We start from the raw sequence: 20,965 nt of genomic DNA, 5'->3' as shown, positions 1-20,965 counted from the left end.
TTTTATTGGAGGCGGTGGAACGAATCCGCAGCCTCACCTACCGTGGAGCCCGCAGGTAGCTGCGTAATTATATGCGCATCGTACGGCCAATTACCGATGGCTTCAACCCCCGCTGCACGCGTTCAAGGATACTCATCACTTTCGTACCAAAAGCAGCTTGTCGTATCTGTTGAGTTAGTCAGCACTTGGTTGTCCGCATATCTATGTTTTTTTTCTGCAATCATTTTTAACACATGCAGGGCAGAATTCAGACCAACGAAGAGTGGAGGTAGGTGTAACATACACCCGGCAGTATGATATTTTCAAGTATCTGACATTGGAGTACCGTTTCAGCAGTTGAAGAAGTGTCTTTCTGAACTGCATTCAAGCTTCATAAATTATAAAGATATGTAGACAATTTTAACCAAAGGGATTCCGCAACTTTAAAGCTAAGTGTTGAAAAACCTCTGCCATTTCTAACTTACGGGGTTTACGTCCAGAGCCGAGTATATCTCCGTGAAGAATCATGCTGTGAAGCGGGTGGAGGGTACGGCAAGAAGTTGGCGGGCTTCTTAGCGTGTCGAATCGAATGATCAACGGTTCGGGAGAGTAATGAGTCGTGTAATACAACGATGTCGCGGTGAATAATGGTTCCGAATTAGTTCCAATGTGATCGACAAGGTGTCGGTGGTAAAAACCTCTGTCATTCACATCTGAACACGGCAAATTATATAACAATTCCCTGCTGCCCTACGTGCGGACACGAAGCAAAAGGCTTTTTCTGCACGCTCAACTCTAGTCCATCGTCTGAAAGCTGATCAGGTATCGTAGTTCTTCTGTACGGTAGTGTGTTTCTGTTGTGATGCTTTGATCGCTGATTGAAAATGAACAGCTGATTCAATTACTCCATACACGACCACTTTAAAGACGTTGCAAAAGGCAATCGCAGTTGTGTTAGAGGCGCACCACTTGATCAGATCAGCATGTACGTGTACGGTGTACATGCCAATCTGGATTGTTATACACTCTACGTTTACCTTGCAAGTGCATCCCTTCCTTTTTCAGATTTCTGCCTATCATTCAAAGTGCAGGTATTTGAAGGAGGTGCTAAGATATGGTGACAGGTTGAATTTTTCCAGCTGCTGACTCGACTGATTTTCAGTCTGGACAGCTTTCAGTCGCAGCTTATCGGTTCGCGACGATACACGCTAGACAGTGCAATGCGCAGTTTTTGATGAGCTGATTCACGGGAAGGGGGATTTCAGTTTCTATTGATTCGATATCCGTCCAGTTGATGCGATTCGAACAGCGTGCAGAGAATTAGGTGCGATGGTTCGAAGGCAGTTGGGACAGGACAACTTGCCAGATCTTAGAGTGCGTCGATGAATGCGTTGTATACATAGATGGGCGGATCGCGGTGGGGCGCTTGATAAAATATTCGAAAATTCGTGTGCCCGAAAGAAAGAGTATCGATCAAGGGATGACTCGGCTCTTGGGGAAGGTCTTCGCGTCTCCGCTCCATTTCTCCGGTTCCGCGAACCGGCCTCGCGCCTTGCTACCAGGAACAACCCCGCACGTTTTGACGTCGCCTGCATCCACCATCCGCCGCCCACGCCACCTACGATCCGATCCCGATTCTGATAATTCAGAATCTGATTTTTACTCGGGTTGACGCGTCGTTATGTTCTTTTTATTTTCCGTTACCATAGTTGCTTGTAGACGCGTCCTTGTTCAATCGGGAATCCGACAATCTCCACAGGATGTGCTCTCGTTGCTTCTCCGCCTACGCACTACCTGTTGAACTGCATAAAAACTATTCTGGGAATCTATTTTTATATCTACCAAATTTTCCCTCCCTTGCAAAAACATCCGAAAAATTTTATACCACGTTACACAGGACGTTGTTGTTAGCTCGTAATTGGCCAGTAGCCGGACGATGGTCATAAATAGTCGGACGGCGACGCATTCACGACTAATTACTGCCAGTATGATTGAATTAATTAACAGATAAAAAGGATACGGTGATCCGGTTGGTACCTATAAGACGAAGAAGAGCGCGGACACCAAGGCTGGATGACTTGAACCAGCGCATCACTCTTCCTGGAAGCCTTCGCATTTCAGCTCCTAAATCTCGAAGATCGAAGACGGACACCGCGGGAAGAAGACGCCTGACCGCCCGATCGTCTGCTCGATCACAGGGTATATCCCACTTACGTATTTCCTCTCACGCGTCTCGATGATGCATGGAAATCGAAATAAAGATTGAACTTGTTTTGGAGAACTCTGATCTCTGGAATAATATTCCCCGATTCTTCTCCTTCTTCACTGCTCGCAACACATAAGCGACACTTTTTTGTCCTCAGCGTAACTTTCGCCAAAAAAGTATCGCCCAGTAAGTGATCGACAAAATGGCGGAGATTCTATTTGTATGCTGCCGATTCTTTTTACAGAGATGAACAGCGGTCACGATAACATTTTTTTTTTTATTCGAATGGTTCAAGTCCATCGAATCTGAAGGCGAGGCTCGTGGCGAATGCTTTTATGTTACCATTATCGTTTCATAGTGGAAAAGAATTCAGATCTTCTCTTAGAATCGTTGAACATTCGGTGCTGATATAATCTACAAAATTCGTCTTCGGATAAATTTTCAGAATTCGACTATAATCACAACGGGTGTCAAAGTATTGCCGAGCATTTCCAGCGTCAAAAGACTTTCCGGTCGAAACACTTCCTTCTATTCTCGCAGCTTGAAGTTTCCCTCTCATTTAGTCGAGGCTCCTCTGATCGAGAATAACTTTGTAAGGTCGAAGCAAAGTAGAGGGCCTGGGTGGATTGACGAAAGTTCGATCGCCGCCTCGTACATATAAAGTGGTATAACGAGGTGAGGGAGGCATCATCGGGCATAGCGATGGCCGCAAGGGCCACGGGCCCTCGGAGGACGCAAACACAGCGCAAACTTCGTGGAATTGTGACCGGCAAGATGCCGCCGTCTCTCCTCTGGACCAGCTCTCTTCTCCTGCTCACCCTCAGTCGAACCTTGGTATAGAAGCATCGCCTATCTACACGAGAACGCTCTAATCAAATTAATATTACACTCCCGAAGCTCGTTAATAGATCCTGGCTCTCTCTTACTCTCCAATTCTCTCTTTACCAGCTCCCCGATCAGCCTCTGATTTTTCATGCTACTCTATTTTTTTTACATCGAAATAAAAGTTCCCGCGTACCGGCTATAGAGTGATTCCTAGAACCCCGGAGAATTTAAGAGACATCTGATCAGCTTTCGGCTTCTGGTACTTAGCAAGTTGGATTTCGTCACTTAAATCAAATCACAGCTTCCTCCGTCCCTTCGATGATTTCTACCTAGCAATATATTCCGCGGATATTCCACCGTATTCCAGTAGAGATGCTGACTAGCAGATTTTCCCTCCGACGGATCTCTCTTCTTTGACCTGAACAATACGTCGGGACCACCAGACCGCGAGTTATTCGACCGAGAGACAACGTCGGCCCCAGTATGACTTAGACACAAATAGCAATCCACACCTTTTGTACTATCTATTGTTTTTTCTTTGTTTTCAATTCTATTAATACTCGACACGCAATGCTCCAACTCCGCAAACTAATTTTTTACTGCTTTTCAGGGACGGTATTAGAAGACACTGTATTCTGAAATGCAGATCCAAATTGTAAATCCAGATTCTGATAGAACTGTTTCTAATCGAAATTGAACGTCTGACTGATATGAACAAAAACGTTTTCCCAACCGAAAAATTTGAATGCTTGAATAAAAACGTAATATACATGCCGAAAAGAAATTAACTGAAGTCTGAGTAATCTCTGATATAAGAGCAATTCTTTGGAGGATTGGCTGAATAGATGCCGTTGTGCTAACTTTGGAAACCGCAAAGAGCTAGAAATTCCTATCACATCAAACACATGCAGGCAAGCATTGATAGTCCTGATACATTTTTTTCTCTCTTCTTTCTTTCGGAACTTTGGTGGAACCATTTTTAGAAAATTGAACGGAATATATTATTCAATTTGCACACCTATTTGGCACCGCACGCGAACCAATAAGCTGGGTAAATGTTATCATTTCTTTAGACCGCGATGTTCACGAGTGTAATTAAGCCGAGCTTCCGCACCGAGATATGTAGTATCATGATTCCCATGGACGAAACAGTAAAAGCTTTACGAAACTTGGGTCTGCACCATACCTACGTGTGCATTAATTTCTTTACACCTGTGTATCTCCAAGCTAGTGCCAGATTCTCGGTCGCCCGCGCGCGCTCGGCACGTTGTGCATCAGCTTCCTGGAAAAGATTAGGCATTGTTAGCGGCCTTCGCCGGGCAACGACCCGCACCCCGCTCTTTTCTTCGTCTTCTTCTCCTTCTTCTTCTTCTTCTTCTTCTTCCTCTGCTCTCTGCTCGTCGAAGTCTCCGGCATAGGAGGCGTTCTGCGGTTACCAAACAGCAGCTCCTCGCTCATACTTCGTGCCAATACGCGTAAAAACGCCGAAGGCAAAGCCAAGGGCGGCGGTAGAGTTTGGAAATCGAAAGAGACTCTTTTCGCGGCGTTGGTTATCCGACGCGACGCCGCCCAGCCTCCGGTGCAGCCATCCGGCACCTCCATTCCTCGGAAAGTTGCCGGCCATTTTGGAGGTACTCGGCTGTGTGAGAGGGATCAGCTCTGATCGATACGGCTCGATCCCAGATATCTCTACCAACCCGTCGGACCCGAGACAGAGGAGCCGTGGACGTGGCATGGTAGATAGGTATGTTCTTCTTTCGGATAGAGCGAGCTTCGAGAGGGAAGACCAATCGGGGAAAAGAATTATGCAACCGTTCCTGCACTTACAAACAGGTTGAAACAGTATCACGACGAGTATCAAAACCGTTGTGGTATAAAATTTCATAGCGGCATATTACTGTAACGACATTCGACCGATTGCAGGTGTTCGGAAAGAGGGAGCAAGTTGGTTAGTTCCCTGAACGTACCGCTGATGGTGCTGGGATGATGAAGAGAAACAGAGGTTTCTTCAGTTCAGAGAAAACGGGTCTGTTTTGCTGGAAGATCGGACTGACTTCCAGAAATCTCACTCAGTTCTGTGGAAGATCAGTTATGCCTGAAGGGTGATTCACTGGCTACAAACATACAATTCGTACTATCGATTGGTGGTTTGTACATTTCTATGACTTTTGACTCGGCACTGATCGTGCGTGCACTTGATATTACAATACAAGTTTGATGAGGCAGACAACGTACATGGTACTTCATACTTCGATTTGATCCAAGGATTAAAGGCAAGATCTATAATCTTATCGTCAGATCAAAGATGGATGGATCGGAACATGATTGGTCGTTCCACGGCTTCGGTTGAGCAGTTGGTAGTGTAAAAGTAGGTACCGCGGGTTGTACGGTGGGATGACGTCCACTCCTCACGGTGCAATGCTTCTCTCGTTCATCCTCTTTCCCCTTCTTCATATTCCTCCGCGTTCCGATGATGAGCAGTCTTCCCCTTACCCCCCTTGGTTACCCTGCCCCCTTCTACGCTGTTCCCCCCTTTTCCGTCCTCGATGCCTCCTGCTCTTCGAGTAGGGATAAGCGGCGCGCCATCCTCGGACACCAGCTCGACTCTAACTGGGTCCAAGAGACCCGAATCAGTGGATATTGGTCTTCGCTAGTTTCGAAAGTGAGAATTTTTTCAAATTATTCGCATTTGTTAGTACTTGTTCTCATCGACGCTTGCACGTGGCTGTTGATGATCCGCTTCTTCCTCCCTCAACCTGATTGCAGCTCTGGGGAAGCCGCAGCGCGTCGCGACGCCGTGAAGTCGTTGGACGTATTGTCTAGGTCTGGCAGTTCGCGGAACTCGACTACGTGCTCACCTGATCGATGACTTACCAGACATCACTCGTCTGACGACCTCGCTGCCTGTGACCTCACGTCATTTGGCTAGATAAGACTAATTCGATTTGTCCTCCCGCTGGGCACCGCGACCACCGTTCCTGGAACCTACCTTTGTATACATCCTGGAGCCACGCGCATCAAGTGTAGTAACACTAGACACCTGCACACGTCAATAATGCTCTGACGATACGTTTACTGGCAGGGTCGAACGGCATCTTGAAAATCGAATGGAAACCAAGAGTCGGATCGATCCTCTCGTACGCAGCTGCACCATGTTCCCAAAGAATTCAGTTTCACTCAGGGTCGTCTTCCAGATCCTCACGATAAAACGTCACCCGGATTTCAGCACAGGAAGTCATGATCACCATCTTCGGGCGAACGTCGGTGCCGCGAGTCCCGAGTACCGCCGAACTCACATGATCGCTGCTGAAGAAGCCCGCGTTATACATGCGTGATGAGCAAGCTGGCGCCTCGTGCATGATCAGCGCCTTGGCCAAACTCTCGCACAACCCAAGAGGGGGGCGGGAGAGGCGCTAAGTGCGTGCACTTATGCATCGATTAATTAAACGAATCCATTAGCATGACTGAGTAGCGCGATTGATATGCACGGCCGTGGCCTCTTCCGCCGGATGTGGTGCCGCAGATGTCGCACTTTTCGGCATTGTCTGACGCCGATCAGTCGCCTGCACGCCCGTCCCCGCCAGTTTTACCAATATATAGTAAGTTCCTCGTAGATTTTTTTAACTTTCCATGACTTTCAGTAGTCTCGGTACCCCTTCCGCGGCGAGAAATCTTCCTCGTCTAATATTCCCGCGGGTGTTCGGAAGCTGTGAAAAGCTCAGACGATCCCAGCTCGCTCTGCTGCAGTTTACTCCTTAATCTCCGGCAGACATCGCCTCGATGATTGTATGCCAAACGTTCATTCACGCGCGAACACGTACGCGAGCGTCCGACTGTCCCGGTGCAGTCCACGTCTCAACGACATTGCATTGTTATCGCAATGGTTCTCAGCGGAATCCCCCGTCCAGTCCGCAGTTGCGTTGAACCATGACTCTTGACTGATCGTGACGGGGAGTTCCGGCCTTTGATATACCGGGAAAATACTTTAATCAGCTTGAGAATGAGCACCGCGATTGATTAATAGCGACGATTGTTTCCGACAGGAAGTCTGGCCTAAGAGGAAGCTCCGGACTGCGTCACCAGACAACGCGTCTTGACGCCACTACTCGGTATCTCCTCGTGGTTTGCTCCGAGTCCGTAAATACGTGCCGACCACCGCCCGTAAGATACCAACTCCATGCATCTCGGAGCAACAGAACAATTCGACAAAAGAATCGTCCGTCTTACAAATTGGTCCATTGTCTACTCTCCGCTAAATCCGCTCTTCGGCCCTGCAGACTCGGATAGTGATCCTCGCCAGGCGAATGCCTCAATTTTTCTCTTCTCAAGGTAAATCGAATAGAAGGTTGTGGGCTGCCGCTCGTCGAGCGCCCTGTCATCTGTTGGCTCGTAAACCCGCCGTCGGACGTTTGCTCCGATGCTCCAATCACTCCTACGTTTTACTGTCTCCTCCTCCATGAACTTGGCGCTGTTTCACGTAGATGCGCCAATTTTCTACTTCTTTTACTCATTCTTACGTTTTTCACCGTCTGATCTTTTTTTCGCCGTTTGAATCGTGTGTTCGTAGAAATAGTTAACTACTTGTGATAGACGCATGATTAGTTACGAAACAAAGTAGGTAGTGGGTGCAGTCCAGTACCGCGTTGTAGTTAATTGCTTGGAGTGTAGCAGCAGCGCTTGGAATTGATTAGAAAGAGTGTAACTGCACTCTGGAAACTCGTGAGCGAGCTATCTTGTCATGGCTAAACGGACCTGATTATACAATTCCTGACAAAGTTGCTGAGAAACTCAATTCTCCGATTGGTCGGATCGATGTCAACTCGTGCAGTTTCTCGACTGCGCACAATTACAATGCAACGATGAAGTTTTTTCCTCGGCATCTGACAATTATCACGGAATCTCGAAAGCGGAACAATACTTTGTGTTTGCTCGTAACAACGACAGTAATCTACGCTGTGAGGTTGACGAATAAATGAAACAGGAAATTATTATTTCAACTATTATACAGGTGTATGTTATTAAATCGTTAAGAATTCAATTTCCTGTAGACCAACGATTGGTGAATAAACTTACTTCTCATAGTCTGGGACTATCGCCACTTCAGAAAAACAATCTCGACACATGGCGTGCGACCTGTTTACCCCATTTATACCTGACAAATGCCGCGTCGCAGAAGCCAGGAGTCCGCCTCCAGTTTTTGTTTCACAATGTCGTAAACCAATAATAGGTTCGGCACCTTTTCCCTTTGATCTCGCTCAGTGCAAACACATAATACTTTGCGCAGAAGACAGAAAAAACATTTGGACATTAGTATTTGAATATTAGAGACTTGTCGTCAAGAGTCTAAAAATAAAATTCGTCCAAACCGTTATTTCATTAACACTAAAATTTGATGTCATTTAAACCTATTGGTAAAATTGATTACGGTACCACGAATACACGTTACAGAATTTTCGAGAATCACGTACTGTTTTTTATACACGCTGGCCTATTACAGCTTGTGTTTTTCCGCTCGTGCTTGCAATGATGCACTGCACGATTATTGTGCAACCCATCGCAAGACCGGAAGGATAGGATGTTCAGTCTGACGATGAGTTGTTGACGAATGGAAGTCCATTCGAGCGAAAATTCCGTAAATCTCATAGATACTTGACATATTAATTTCTAGGAAAATACCGAACAAACAATAAGTGGAATAAAAATGTCTCTCCGAGCCAATCCAATTCAGCCTGATTCCCTCTCACATAAAGCAGTTAGAGGAAGCTAAAAAAATCGTCGACTCATCCCCTCGATGTGTACCCCATATTTATCAATCGAATTCCTTCGTAGTATTTCCAAAATATTTTTATGAATGAAAGTCAGACCCTCGCTTCTTGCGTTTTTTGTTTGCCGGAATCAACCCCTTCGGAGGGTATTGAAGAGGCAGCGCAGCGGCAAGGAGTGCTCGGAAAGAAGACGCAACAAAGATAAATGCGCCCCTTTCATAACAATGTTATTGTTTTGTATGCACCCTCTGGTGAGGGACGAACGAGACTTCCGGTTATAGCTCTGAAGGCGTCGACTCAGCGGGTTATTGTACTATTTGATAAAGAACTCGCTTTGCCTCGTAACGAATCGGTGAAGAGAACGGATGAAGCCGTTTCTTCACTGTTTTACTGGCCGTAAAATTTCTAGCTGGTATTTCCGGTCAAGATTGAGATCTTTACTCGCGATTCGTTATGCGATAATCAAAATTCCTCGGTGGGTACAAAATATCCGAATCGTATTTGAACCCTCCGTTCTTCAGTTTTGTTATCATTCCCTTTCTCTTCTCATTGTTGAAAAAGATACGTTATTACCGCCGTTCCTCGCGGCCTGGAGCGAACCATTAGCGGCAAAATCGAAACAAAAGATACACCGAAAGACGTGACACAAACGTTTAGCAATGCCAGATAACTCTTCGGGCAAGTTTTTCGTCATCGAGCTATTATGAATAATGGTTTGTGTACCGCATCATATTTCGGTGGTCCAGCCACCGCCTCGTTCTCTCGGCCACCCTCCTCCCCCCCCCCCCCCCTTCTCTATCCCTCCCTCCCGCCGCGATCCTCTGCAAGAGAGAAGGAGTTAATAACGGTCGCGTGTTGAAACGCCGACCATTATACGGAAAAAGGACCAAAAGGTAAATGAGAGGATTGAAAAAAAAGGAAAAAGAATCATCTGCTTGTGTATAGGTATTATATGCCGGCTAACAAGCTCCTGACTAATGATACGCCCGTGACGTATGACGAATTTTTGAAACACAAATACGGAGCGGGGCACCCATATATGAGCTATCCTCTTCCTATCGCCGGAAGCTCCAACCGTCGATATAATTCTCCGTAATACTCGTCGGTATTGCAAGACGATTATATTATACACAGCTAACTTCAATCATCGGATTTCATTCAAGACACACAAATCCCGCTGATCTACGTCTCAACTCTCAGAAAGTAGAAGTGGTCGGCATCCACGATCCATGATCCATGGAATACAGCTGGCTCTATAGATTTCTCGAAAAACACTAGTAGACAATATCGATTCCCTCAAAAATGCACACAATCATCAAATTCGAAAGTATTGGGAACGGTTGCGTGCATCGTTTTATATCACAAACTGATAATTCAACCGTACGTTATAACTCGTCGTAATGCTACATCGTAAAAATGAGCGAAACGATAAGGTATAGTTTCGAAAAATAATTCAGACATTACTTCGACGTGGATGAAAAGAACTCGTTAACCGATCTTGAAGTTCAGGGTCCTTTCGAACCGAAATTACGGCAGCCGATTTCTTACCTCCTCGGCGAAGAACCGCGCGGCACTGTACGAGGCCCGTTGACGAAGTCGTGTGTAATAATTGCCCGGTAGAAAATGGAGTAAGTACCCGGTGGCCGGAGCGAGTTCCGCGGTCGTAGCGGACGTCGTACCTCGCGTTGGCCTCCCTCCGGATGAGAGATCGACGTCGTGTGGGTCCGAGCGTGCCGGACATAGCACGGCGTCCCGCAACTTTGTTTTGTCACTACGCGACCCGAGTTTTTCCCGCGGTTCTCTGGCGGCGAGTCCTGTGGCCGAGCCCTGGCGCATTACGCGCAATTAGACGCCAGGGTGGCCCCAAGGTATGTCCGACAAACGGCAGCCCCCCAGTCCGAACCCGGTTTAAAAAAACTCCCGTTCCGCGTCCTCCGCGTCCTCCGTCCTCGCATCCTCGCCGTCGCATCGGCCCCCGGCGAAGCGCCCGGTTCGAGTGTTCCACCCCCGGCAGGGGGGGGGGGGGGGGGGGGGGGGTGAGAAGCGGCAACATTGTGTTACTCTGTATCTGCACTGCGACAATTATGGTTGTCGTTATTCCGTGCGTCCCCGGTTTTCTCCCTGTGCGGTCTCCCTCCGCAGGTTAAAGTCGGCATTGCACCTGCACTTTGTTCCCTCGGTTCGGACCTAACGTGCCGTGCCGGGTGTCCACCGCGTAATATTCACCGACGACGATCGTCGGTGAAATTTCCGCGGAAATGTACGCTTTGACAGCCACCGATTTGATGAGAGGCGGCGCGTGATCGCGGTGCAGAAGAAGCCGATGGCACCGTTTGCAACAGGATCTGCGTTCACTAGACGGCCAAGATTCAAGGCGGGGAGATCGGCGATTCTCTAAATTGCTCGCGGAGTAATTACTCCTCTGGTGTAATTAATTCGGCTTCGAGTCGGCGTTCGTTTAACCGGTATAAACATATATGTCGCCTATTTTTCCTGCACCGCACGACGATCGTTTCACCGGGTTTCTTTCTCCCTGGTTATAGGTGCACACGCCTGCAATCCGTGCAGTTTTCCGCACTGGTGGGAAACCGGAATACGAGACAATGTCCCGGGAGGCTGCAGCCTCGTATTTTCACCGGTCGGGCCCTTCGGTCGGCCATTTCCGCGCGGACCTGCGGCTCGACTTTATTATTCCGCAGGCGTCTACGCGGGTGTCACGCATTAAGGCAGTATTTTTGTTTACCGACTCCCCAAGGATCATTGGACGAAATTCTTCTCCGTAGCACGGGCACTACAAACACGCCGACCGTTTCCCTGGCTTCCGTAGGAAAAGTACCCTCGCCGTTTGTACTGCACCATGATCCGGGCATATTCGTTCATGGGGCTCGGAGTGTCGCCGCACCCCGCGCTGTTTCCCGGGTGTGTTAACTCCATTTGGTTCGTTAAACTCGACGTGACTTCGGCCCATTCGACAATGCGTCTATTCTTGTAACCCATCCGCTATTCACATCCCGACTATTGAGACATCCTACCGATCCCATTGTCCGGGTTCGTCTCGGTTTTACAACTGGGCGGAGGGAATCCCAAATATTTTCAGCCACCTGAGAGCTAGCTCCTTCTTCTTCTTCTTCTTCCTCCGATTCTTCTTCCGTAGGCTGGACCGATGGACCAGGCTATTTCACTCGTCTAAACAGCCGGAGGACATTTCAAACCCGTAGCCAACGTTGACGACCCGACTCGTAAATCCCAAATGCTCCGATTGCCAATAAGGGATTCGAAATGAAAATGAAAATAAAAACAGCCTGGCCATCGCACGATCGAATCGTCATTTTTCACTTCCATCCACAAGCTCTGGTGACGTATACGGGTAGACGTCGACGCGTCCGTAACCTCAGTGATTTTCTCGGTAAGACTTCGCGATCGTTTCAGGTTCGCCATGGCGGCTGGATAACTGCAGAAGCTTCTTGCTGCGATCAAACCTCGAGAAGATAACCCGGCAGAGTGTCACAGCCGGCGAGGAACATTAAATGGGTTTCCTTAGCTGGGGAACGCCATGATTGCCCGCGGACAGTTACTATCTGGAACCGAGGCCTGGGTAAAACACGAAACGCCCAACAACAGTTAGTTATTAGCCGCGGCAAACGGCTAAAAGACTCAGCGATCCGACATCGAATAGGCACGGTAGTTTTCTCACGCCGCCAACATTGCGAGACACGCGTTCAACACCGTTCTCTTTACACGCCTCGGCACCGTCACATCAGTCAGGTCTTCAACTTTTAACACGATTCTTTTTACAAACAGCGAACAAAATTCGGCAAAATGGACAGGTGGTCAATTTGGAGAAATAATTATTCTCGCCTTATCTTGCACGATATCGATGTTCTTCGATCGGAAGTTGCTCTACCGCAACTAGACAAAATGACGAGGTTACTCCCGGAAGAGAAGCGAACCTGTTGCGAAGCGATTGTCACGCCGAATTCACTCGGTTTTCCGTGTTTCCACCTGGCGCCGTCGTTTCTCTCCTCTTACAATAGCGAACTAGTGCGATGATCGCATTGAAATCGTACCGTGTCCACCAGGCGTGGGTGACGCTGGCCTTAGGCCAAAAACAACGACGCCTCCGATTCGGTCGACGTCGCGACGTCGCGTACATTTCTAGCCTTTCTTAAAACGCGTTGTTCTGCGGTGAATCAAGGGTTACATTGTATCAAGCCCGTTGTCGCTCGCTTCCTTGGAACTTACGCCAGCCAGTGCATCGTTCTCATCGAAGTATCGGAGGGCTGCTTCAGGCCGAAACACGGGTCCGGATATTGCTGAGTGAAATCTTCAGACTCGTTTCCGCCTTGCAAGAAGCTCGTCAAACCCTCACCGACCTTCTTTATTGTCGTCTGTCTGCAGGTTATACCTGGGTAAGTCTGCCAAACTTTACTCGAACTGGACAGTTTTATTTTAATCCGACTATTGTGCGGCTCGCGTTTGATTCCCTGGGCATTCCGTGTTGCTCGAGTGACAATTCTGATCTCGTTCGACACGGCTTTGAATTTCTCAAAAAAAGGCTTCAACTATTGTCCAATTTTCTTGAGGCCGTGTCATCCCGATGGGATTCGGTGGCGTCCGGATACCACTTAAAGACCGACCCTGACGCCCTCTCACTTCGATAGACGTTGATCGTTTATTTAGACCAGGGAAATTCTCCGCCTCGGTGAGCCGGGTGTGTTTACCCATCGGTATCAATACTCGGTCTGGCTTGTTTACGTTTACACTGCGGAATCAGAGGGATACAATTATGTTGATATTCCAGACAGCAGCCCGCGGCGCTTAGGGCTATATATAGATATTAGAGATGGTGAAAAATGGCTCATTCATGAAGAAGTGGGGGAGCGGCGAAGGTGGAACTTGAGCTCGGGAAGATAAACGCCTAGCGGTCCGAAAATATCCGCAATTGTAATAGTATTCGGGAATGACTCCCTGCGGGTGAGCATCGTCGTCGAGTCGCGTGCCGTGCCGTGCCGTGCTGGAGTCACGGAACAAGTTCGAGTACCAGATTCGCGTTGGCCACGTGCGAGTTCGTCGTTGTCGTCATCGCGCGTAGACGTGAACCACCAGCTGAAGAACATAAATCATCAGCGATGTGGGAAGACTTGGCGCTGTCATCCTCTCGCGTAACGTACCCTTCTTCAGCCATTCGCCCAAAAGTTTATCACCAACCGCACCGACTTCAACAGCCCGCGGTGATTTAATTTAACTCTTTTCAGAGTTCCTCTTTCTTGGACATAGACTCCAGCTACATGGAGGACTGCGCCGAGGACTCCTTCGACTCGATAGAGGGCTGTGAGCTGGGCTCGATGGCAAGGAGGCGGAAAAAACGGAAGAGACGTTCTACTTCTGGAATTCAGAGGCTCATCAGAAAGGGTACGGGCTTATCGCATATCTCTGCAGATTTAAATTCTAATTCAATGCTACTGTCGCGGCTCATATTTTACGACTTTTTGCAGCTTGGCGCAGGATGAAAGCGGACGGCCAGGAATCGAGCTCTGGGGAATCATCCGGCAACGAGGATATCCCCCTACGTGAGTAGACCAGAAATATAGATTTTTCTCGCCTACTTTATCGACGGATGATCGTACCTGCTGATTTGCTACGGGCGGCAACACCTTCGTCGATAACTTACCGTTTGTCCCACTTGTTATCGATGGTAGGTCAGAAAGCTCGCGGCGTCGGCAGATAAATGCGTTCTGCACGCCAGGTGCCTTTCTTGTACGATCGCAAAAAGGGACGTCTAATTCCCGACTTGTCAATTAAACAATAAACAATAAATTGAGGCTTGAAAAATTATTCGAGAACTTCAATTCTTCGCCTCGAAATCCTGGAAGCACATTGGCTTTTGTAGATCGACTTTAAATTAACGGAAGGTGCTTTTCACACCTGAAATTGCACTCAGCTTTTCCAAATTACTTCGCATAAATCACGCGGTGATTCGACGGAAACCCTTTGAAAGACGGAAGTTGAAGTGTGCGGTTAAAAAAAATATAATAACCTCAGGTAGAAGAGGAATTGCGTCTCTTTATTGAACATAAAAACCACGTTCATCGTTTCCGTTTAGAATACGGCACAGATGGCTCGATCTCGCTAATCTGCAAATCGTCAGAATTTTCTTTCACAAGTATTAGTGTCGAACTTATGAATTTAGGATTCAGTTTATAGGAGAATTTAGACCTTCCGCGGTGCTCTAAACGGCATGAAAAGCCGAAAACTAGACCCCATTCCTCCTATAATGGAATGTATACTTTAGATAAGAGAAAACCGGTTCCTTGACCCTCCGTCAATTGTTCCCAAGGGATTGCATTGCGCCGAGACACTTCTGCGTTCGGATAGTCCCCTTTACATACCCTCGAAGTTGGGACGCTACGATCAAGACTCCATGGCGTGCGATAAACCGTGAAATTCAGCGTTCTCCCAAGGAATTCCAAGCCCGTTGAAATGGAACGTAATGAAAACGCACCGCTTGCAAACAAGCTCCCAATGGACAAATTCAACAACCATTGTCGGAATGGGGGAAGAAGTAATAGAATAATGAATTTCGATCCCAGCACCAAAAATTCAGCTGACGCGGGAGAAACGAAATCGAAATTGAACCGACGCATAGCGCTGTGACAATTTTGTCAGATTTTATTTCGCTCCCTCATTCGCGATTTATAAAATTCGCTTTAACTGCATGCCAAAGATACGGTAGGGAGATACGATGCACCGAACTCGACAGCTCTGGGGATCCTTTTTGTCTTTGGAGTGCAGGAACAGCGCTGAAATACACTTGCTTTGAACACGTGTTCCACCGGCAGAAACGAACGGCACACGCCTGCCTGATGGCCACTTTAAACTTGGGCAAAGTGGGAGCCAAACTGTTCGAGCCTGGTTCGAGCAGCCCGGAAGTTTGACTGATAGGTGTAATTGAATCGCTGGTTCTCCGTCGGCCGTCGAGAGCTGCGGTATGACGGCGTCACTGTATAAAGCTCGAAATAAAGATGAAAGAGAAGCGATTCGTCGGACAGACTTGAGAAAGTTACGACGTGGAGGCTTTTTGAACGCCGATGATTCCAAACGAGCGCGGCTCGAATCGAAAGGTATCGATTCTTTTCCACCTGCACTTTAGACGCGTGCATCAATCTCGTCACAGGAGCGGGATGTTTCCGGAATTCATTTTCCTGAGAATAATTTTACCGCGTTAGTGGTTTCCGGTGCGGCGGACACCCGCAGCATCTGTTTCTGCACATTTCCGTTCTTACGTATATCACTCGTTGAATATCGTCTTTCCTTGGTATACGTCCCGTTCCGTTTCAATCTTCTCATCCTCCGCTTATCCAGATCCATCCTGTCTTCGTCCTGTTATAAATGTGCTCGGTCATATTCGCACGAACCGATTGGATAAAACGGCACAGACCACGAAGCGAATTGCCTGGTTGAGGGAAATTCGCCAGCGCTTCTACCCCGACCGAAATGTTGATATACTTCCCTCTGCAAGTTTTCAGTATAAATCGAGGAACTTTCGAACGCTTTCCGCGTCTGTCGAACCGAGTATCCGCGAGTATGTACCCGAAAGTCTATTAAACTGCAGCCACATACCCCGTACATGAAGTCCGATCTCGCATAATTGAAAACCGAGGGTATAAGCATAATCGCAGGAGGAGTATTTCCATTTCTCGATTTATCCCTGCATCCGGTACGTCGATCGTCAGATTATCGTCGGATCTTTTAACAGGGTTCCTTACAAACAAGACGCGTAGAATTTCGCATCCTAGAGCTGGGCGGCGGTGGGGTGGAGGTCGGGGAGGTGAAATACCTGCAGCGCGGGTGACAAAGTCGAGTGTCATCGGGAAAGAGGTTGAGCAACGTCAGCTCAGCCGGAAAGCACCGCAAAAGCTCTTCTGGTGGTCTCTATTCTTCCACACTCTAATGTGTCTAGTAGCTCAAACTTCGCGATACGACATGCAGCGACGGGGTTCAGTCGCTAGTCCCTACCCCAAAGAAATGCCTTTCCATTGTCCTAGGAAGGGAGATAAATGCGCCTCTACCCCACGGCTCGCGTACGTGTTCCACGTGCCTCGACGGGTTCGTCACCTTCCTCAGGCCGAGGGGGTGGAACTACTGGAGCCTGCGGCTCCCCCTCGTAAGTTCCAGGCTTTGTGTTCGGGAGAAATTTCTGCACCCCCGTCGCGTCGGGAAATAGTTGCGTCTTCGGTCTGAAACCTCCCCCCTAAAATCCGGCAACGTGTTTCACACGAGATATACTCTCTAACGTTAAATAATTCACCGAGTTCACGCACACAGCTTGACTCGCCAAAGTCGGCTGCCGGCTCTGGAGTAATTTATCGATACCGATCTGAGACAAGGAGAGAGAGGGGGAGGTAGGAAAACGTTCTTCAGGTAAATCAGATTTATGATACTCCCAGAAAATTGCTGAGCGTACGGGATTTACCCGTGTTTATAATCAAAAACGGTGGAACCCGGGAATTCAGGGCTGGCGCTTTAAAAATTTTCTATCATGTCGTTTTTTCTTTTGTTCAACCCAAGCCCACGCTATATTAATATAATAATCCGACGACACGATCCTGCCCGAAGATTGTTTGCCCGTGAAAATTTTCATTACTCTTCGTCCTTCATTTTACGTCAAGGAGGGTGGATTCGGTAGGAGACGAATTTCCATCGTAACTAGTAATATTAATATTGTTATTGTAGGTGACGAACTGAAATCGTAGTACTTTTCTGCATTACTTTACACTTCGCCATCCTAACCGTGATCTTTGACTTGAACCTTGTTTCATTCATCCTCTAGTTTGCCCCCGTCAAAGATTGCTAAGGATTAAAAAAGCAAAGTCTGACTCAATGAGATCGATCGATCGAGGAGCATCATCTGCAGTCCGTAAAAAGAAGGTAATCAAAACGAAAACGGAATAAAGATTCACGAAATTCGTATCGAACGACACTGTAGAGAATCGACACACATTTATAATACTTGTGACCATTACTAGGAATTCCTTCCCAAACTGCGTCAGAATAGGTCTTAATGAGGTCAAGAGTAAAGGTTTAAACTTATCTCATTCGTGGTTCATGTATCTTTGAGCTGCATAAATTGACACCTTCCGGGTCAAGATAAGAACCAAGAGCTGCTGTGAAGCGCATAAAGTATAAGGAACTAATCTTCTGTAAATAAAAAGATAAAAATCCTACTGCAGATTCTTAATATTTCAGTCAAACTTCTTCAAAGCTGGATCTTAGAGTAAATATTACTTCAAGCACTGCGGGCTTCGAAAAAAGAAACGATTCCTTGTTTTTAAAATTTTTTCTTTTTTTTCTCTCACTGTATAGAGTTTTCAACACCGTTCAGTGAAATTTCGTTGCGAAACGTCTCTGTAACGATGCGACAAACCCACGGGCCCCAATTCGTTTCACTTCGCGGAGATTATAGGAAAAAGGATCAACGAATATGCACGCTGCTACAGGATTACCAAAGCTGCGCATCGCCCCGACGAATTCACGTGCCGACGGGTTGGATATCCTGGAGCAATTACAGCCCTGACTATTCGCGAATTAACATTTTCCCGCCTTTCCTTGCGCTAATTACAAAAGTTTTCCTCATACAGCTTCGGGCGACGAGGGCGACGGCATTTTACTAAGCACACGCGTTTCGCCCCTACATGCCTATTATACACGTTGTAAGCCAGGCGACCGGCATCGTCAAGTAGAGGAGGTCGCAACTCTGCCCGGCACGTCTCGAAACACGCAAGAAAGTCAAGTCCAGATCCGGGACAACCGCTTTGCTGGGTCAACCCGGCACGAAAGCTCGCGTTCAACAATCCTCAGAATGCTGCAGCACGAAGCGAGATGCTCGTCTCAATCCGTTTCGCAAATAGTACCTAGGTAACTTTCTGTCGCAAGCTCTGCAACGTTGCCGAATAAGTTCGAGCCTCGGTCCTGCTTGCAGCAGGACGAAACCTTCGACGCGAGGTTGTCATTTGAGCTTTCAAACTCGCCAAGCTCGTACTTTTCGATCCAATATCTCCGCAGTCCTCCGAGAGAAAAATCTGATTTCCGCCGCTCCCGATGACCCCTATAAATTTTGAAGAAGAGTAGTCTGAGAATCCAAATAGTCGTGCGTACAAGCCGCCTGGGGAGCTTTTTTGCACGCTCTGACCGCGGTATTTTTTGTTTCAAGGTCACTCGGTGCGTTATTTCAATAGACAAAAAGCAAAAAGGTCGAAACAATTTTTACTTTCTACTCTAGGAGAGTCTGGGACGAGACCTCGGAATTGGGGATGAAGCCGATTTATACCTTCTCATCGCTCTCCTCATACACTCTAACAATATGCTGGCATCGGATCACGTTTCCGGTTATCATAACACGACTTTTCTGTCTCACGGAGGCGCAGGATTACATCTCGAGCACGATTCGGTTAAAATAGCTTTCACAAGTTTTTGAAAATATATTCACGCGCTTTTTTGCCTGTTTCTCGTCAGGCCGAGTTCTTCCTCCAACGTCTCGATCGATTCTCGCAAATTCAAAACGTGCTTCCTTAACTTTCTATCAATTCCCCAGTAGCGTCGTTCCTACGGTTCTCTTTGGCCGTGTTCCACCGAAGTTAGTTTTTGAAAAATCCACCCCACTCTGAGGCCAATTTCTTCGAAAGCTGTTCGTTTCCGGAGCGTAGTGATAAAAGCTCGAGAGATTGACGGAGTGAAGGTATAAGGTATAACTTTGGAACAGTTATATGTATATAATTGTCATAATATCTTCCCACGTCGGGAGATATAAGGGAGACAATTGTAATCGTCTCTACAACCGCAAAGCCGGAAGAGCTTGATATCGCGGTCGTTATGATCTTAATCGCGAACAACGAGCTTTCACGGCGTAAAATTCGGCCAAGAATTTTAGGTGAGGATGAACCTTGATATACGAGGACGAAGTTAGCTGCAGACGGACGTGGACCCACGGTTTTATTCGCGTCCCGGGATCTCGACGTGCTCGGCGTCGAAAGCTCTAAAGGTATGGGTGAAATATACGATTAAGGGTTGAAGCCGAAGCTCCTCGCAAGCTGCGCATCCGCGGCCAATGCTTTAACCTGCACATTGGACGCGAAAAGACGCAAGATTTTCTTCATTGCTACAGAGTGGTTCGATGTATAGGTATATACGTGTTACGTATACGCCAAACACCGACATACGTACGTATACTTTAGAAACCGTCGACGCGACACAGGTTCGAATTGATAGACCAAGCTGCAGGGTGTATTTGCTGCTCTATAATGCTCTGTCTGAAATCCGGGAAAATCTCCCCTGGGAAAAATACCATTCGTAACCTACCTACCCACGACTCTTGCCACAATGCGCGAATTCTGTATGCAATATATTACCGAAAAAGGGTCACACCTGCATGGAGTTTTGGATACGATTTATTCTCAATTTGTTTAAAAATAAACTATAGATAGTCGCTTTCCGAACTTGCAGGTAACAATTTTTATTCGTGGCATCAAAGGTCGTAACATATTGGTTACCGGTATTGAAATTTTACTCAACTCAGATGCATACTGAGAAATTTCGTTTTTGAACTGTCGAAAAACAGTCGGAAAGAAATGATATTGATATTGACGCGAGGTAAAATCAGGACGATTCGTGTCGACGGTTCAATTATTCGATCTCCTAACGCAGACTCCGCGTCGTTTACCTTCCGTTTTCGATACCTACATGGATATTTTATGACCGATAATTAACCGGGAATTCTAAAAACGTATAAAGCCCTCGATGCGGACAATGGATAGTAAATTTATATTTAAAAATACATGTATAGGCAGTTGAGGTATTTGCAAGGGATTCACTAGCGCACGAATCGTTGCAGGGTATAACCTCGTTATATGGGGATGCATAACCAGCCGGACGGAAAAGCTCGTATTCTATTGACGATGCGATGCCACCGTCATCAATATTTCATGCGGCATAATAAGCGACGCGAACGTCACGAGCAGCATCCTCGCGGAGTGTCGCGCAACTATTTATCGGCTTTGTCATTTTACGAGACGTCGACGGAAAAAAAAGTGCGAAAATAATGGGTGTGTCAGGCGTGCTGGAAGCGGCGTAATACCGTTGCAATTCAATCCAACGAAGCTGGGGTTTCTTTTGAAAGAAATTTACCCCTTTCGGA

At 47.3% G+C, this 20,965-nt stretch overlaps 1 protein-coding gene across 1 annotated transcript in view; it reads left to right on the top strand.

Moving 5' to 3' along the window:
- The first annotated feature begins 13,738 nt into the window (after positions 1–13,738).
- Positions 13,739–20,965, top strand: part of LOC124221759 (A-type potassium channel modulatory protein KCNIP1) — a 95,380-nt gene continuing 88,153 nt past the window's right edge. The window contains exons 1-3 of the mRNA XM_046632043.2: positions 13,739–13,937; positions 14,031–14,187; positions 14,271–14,345. Coding sequence (XP_046487999.1) covers positions 13,905–13,937; positions 14,031–14,187; positions 14,271–14,345 — 265 coding nt within the window. The 5' untranslated portion in view covers positions 13,739–13,904. The remainder of the gene's footprint in view (positions 13,938–14,030; positions 14,188–14,270; positions 14,346–20,965) is intronic.

Source organism: Neodiprion pinetum, chromosome 6, assembly GCF_021155775.2.
Source record: "Neodiprion pinetum isolate iyNeoPine1 chromosome 6, iyNeoPine1.2, whole genome shotgun sequence".
Lineage (NCBI taxonomy): Eukaryota > Metazoa > Arthropoda > Insecta > Hymenoptera > Diprionidae > Neodiprion > Neodiprion pinetum.
Note: the sequence above shows the minus strand (reverse complement) of the source record. Positions and strands in the feature narration are given on the sequence as shown.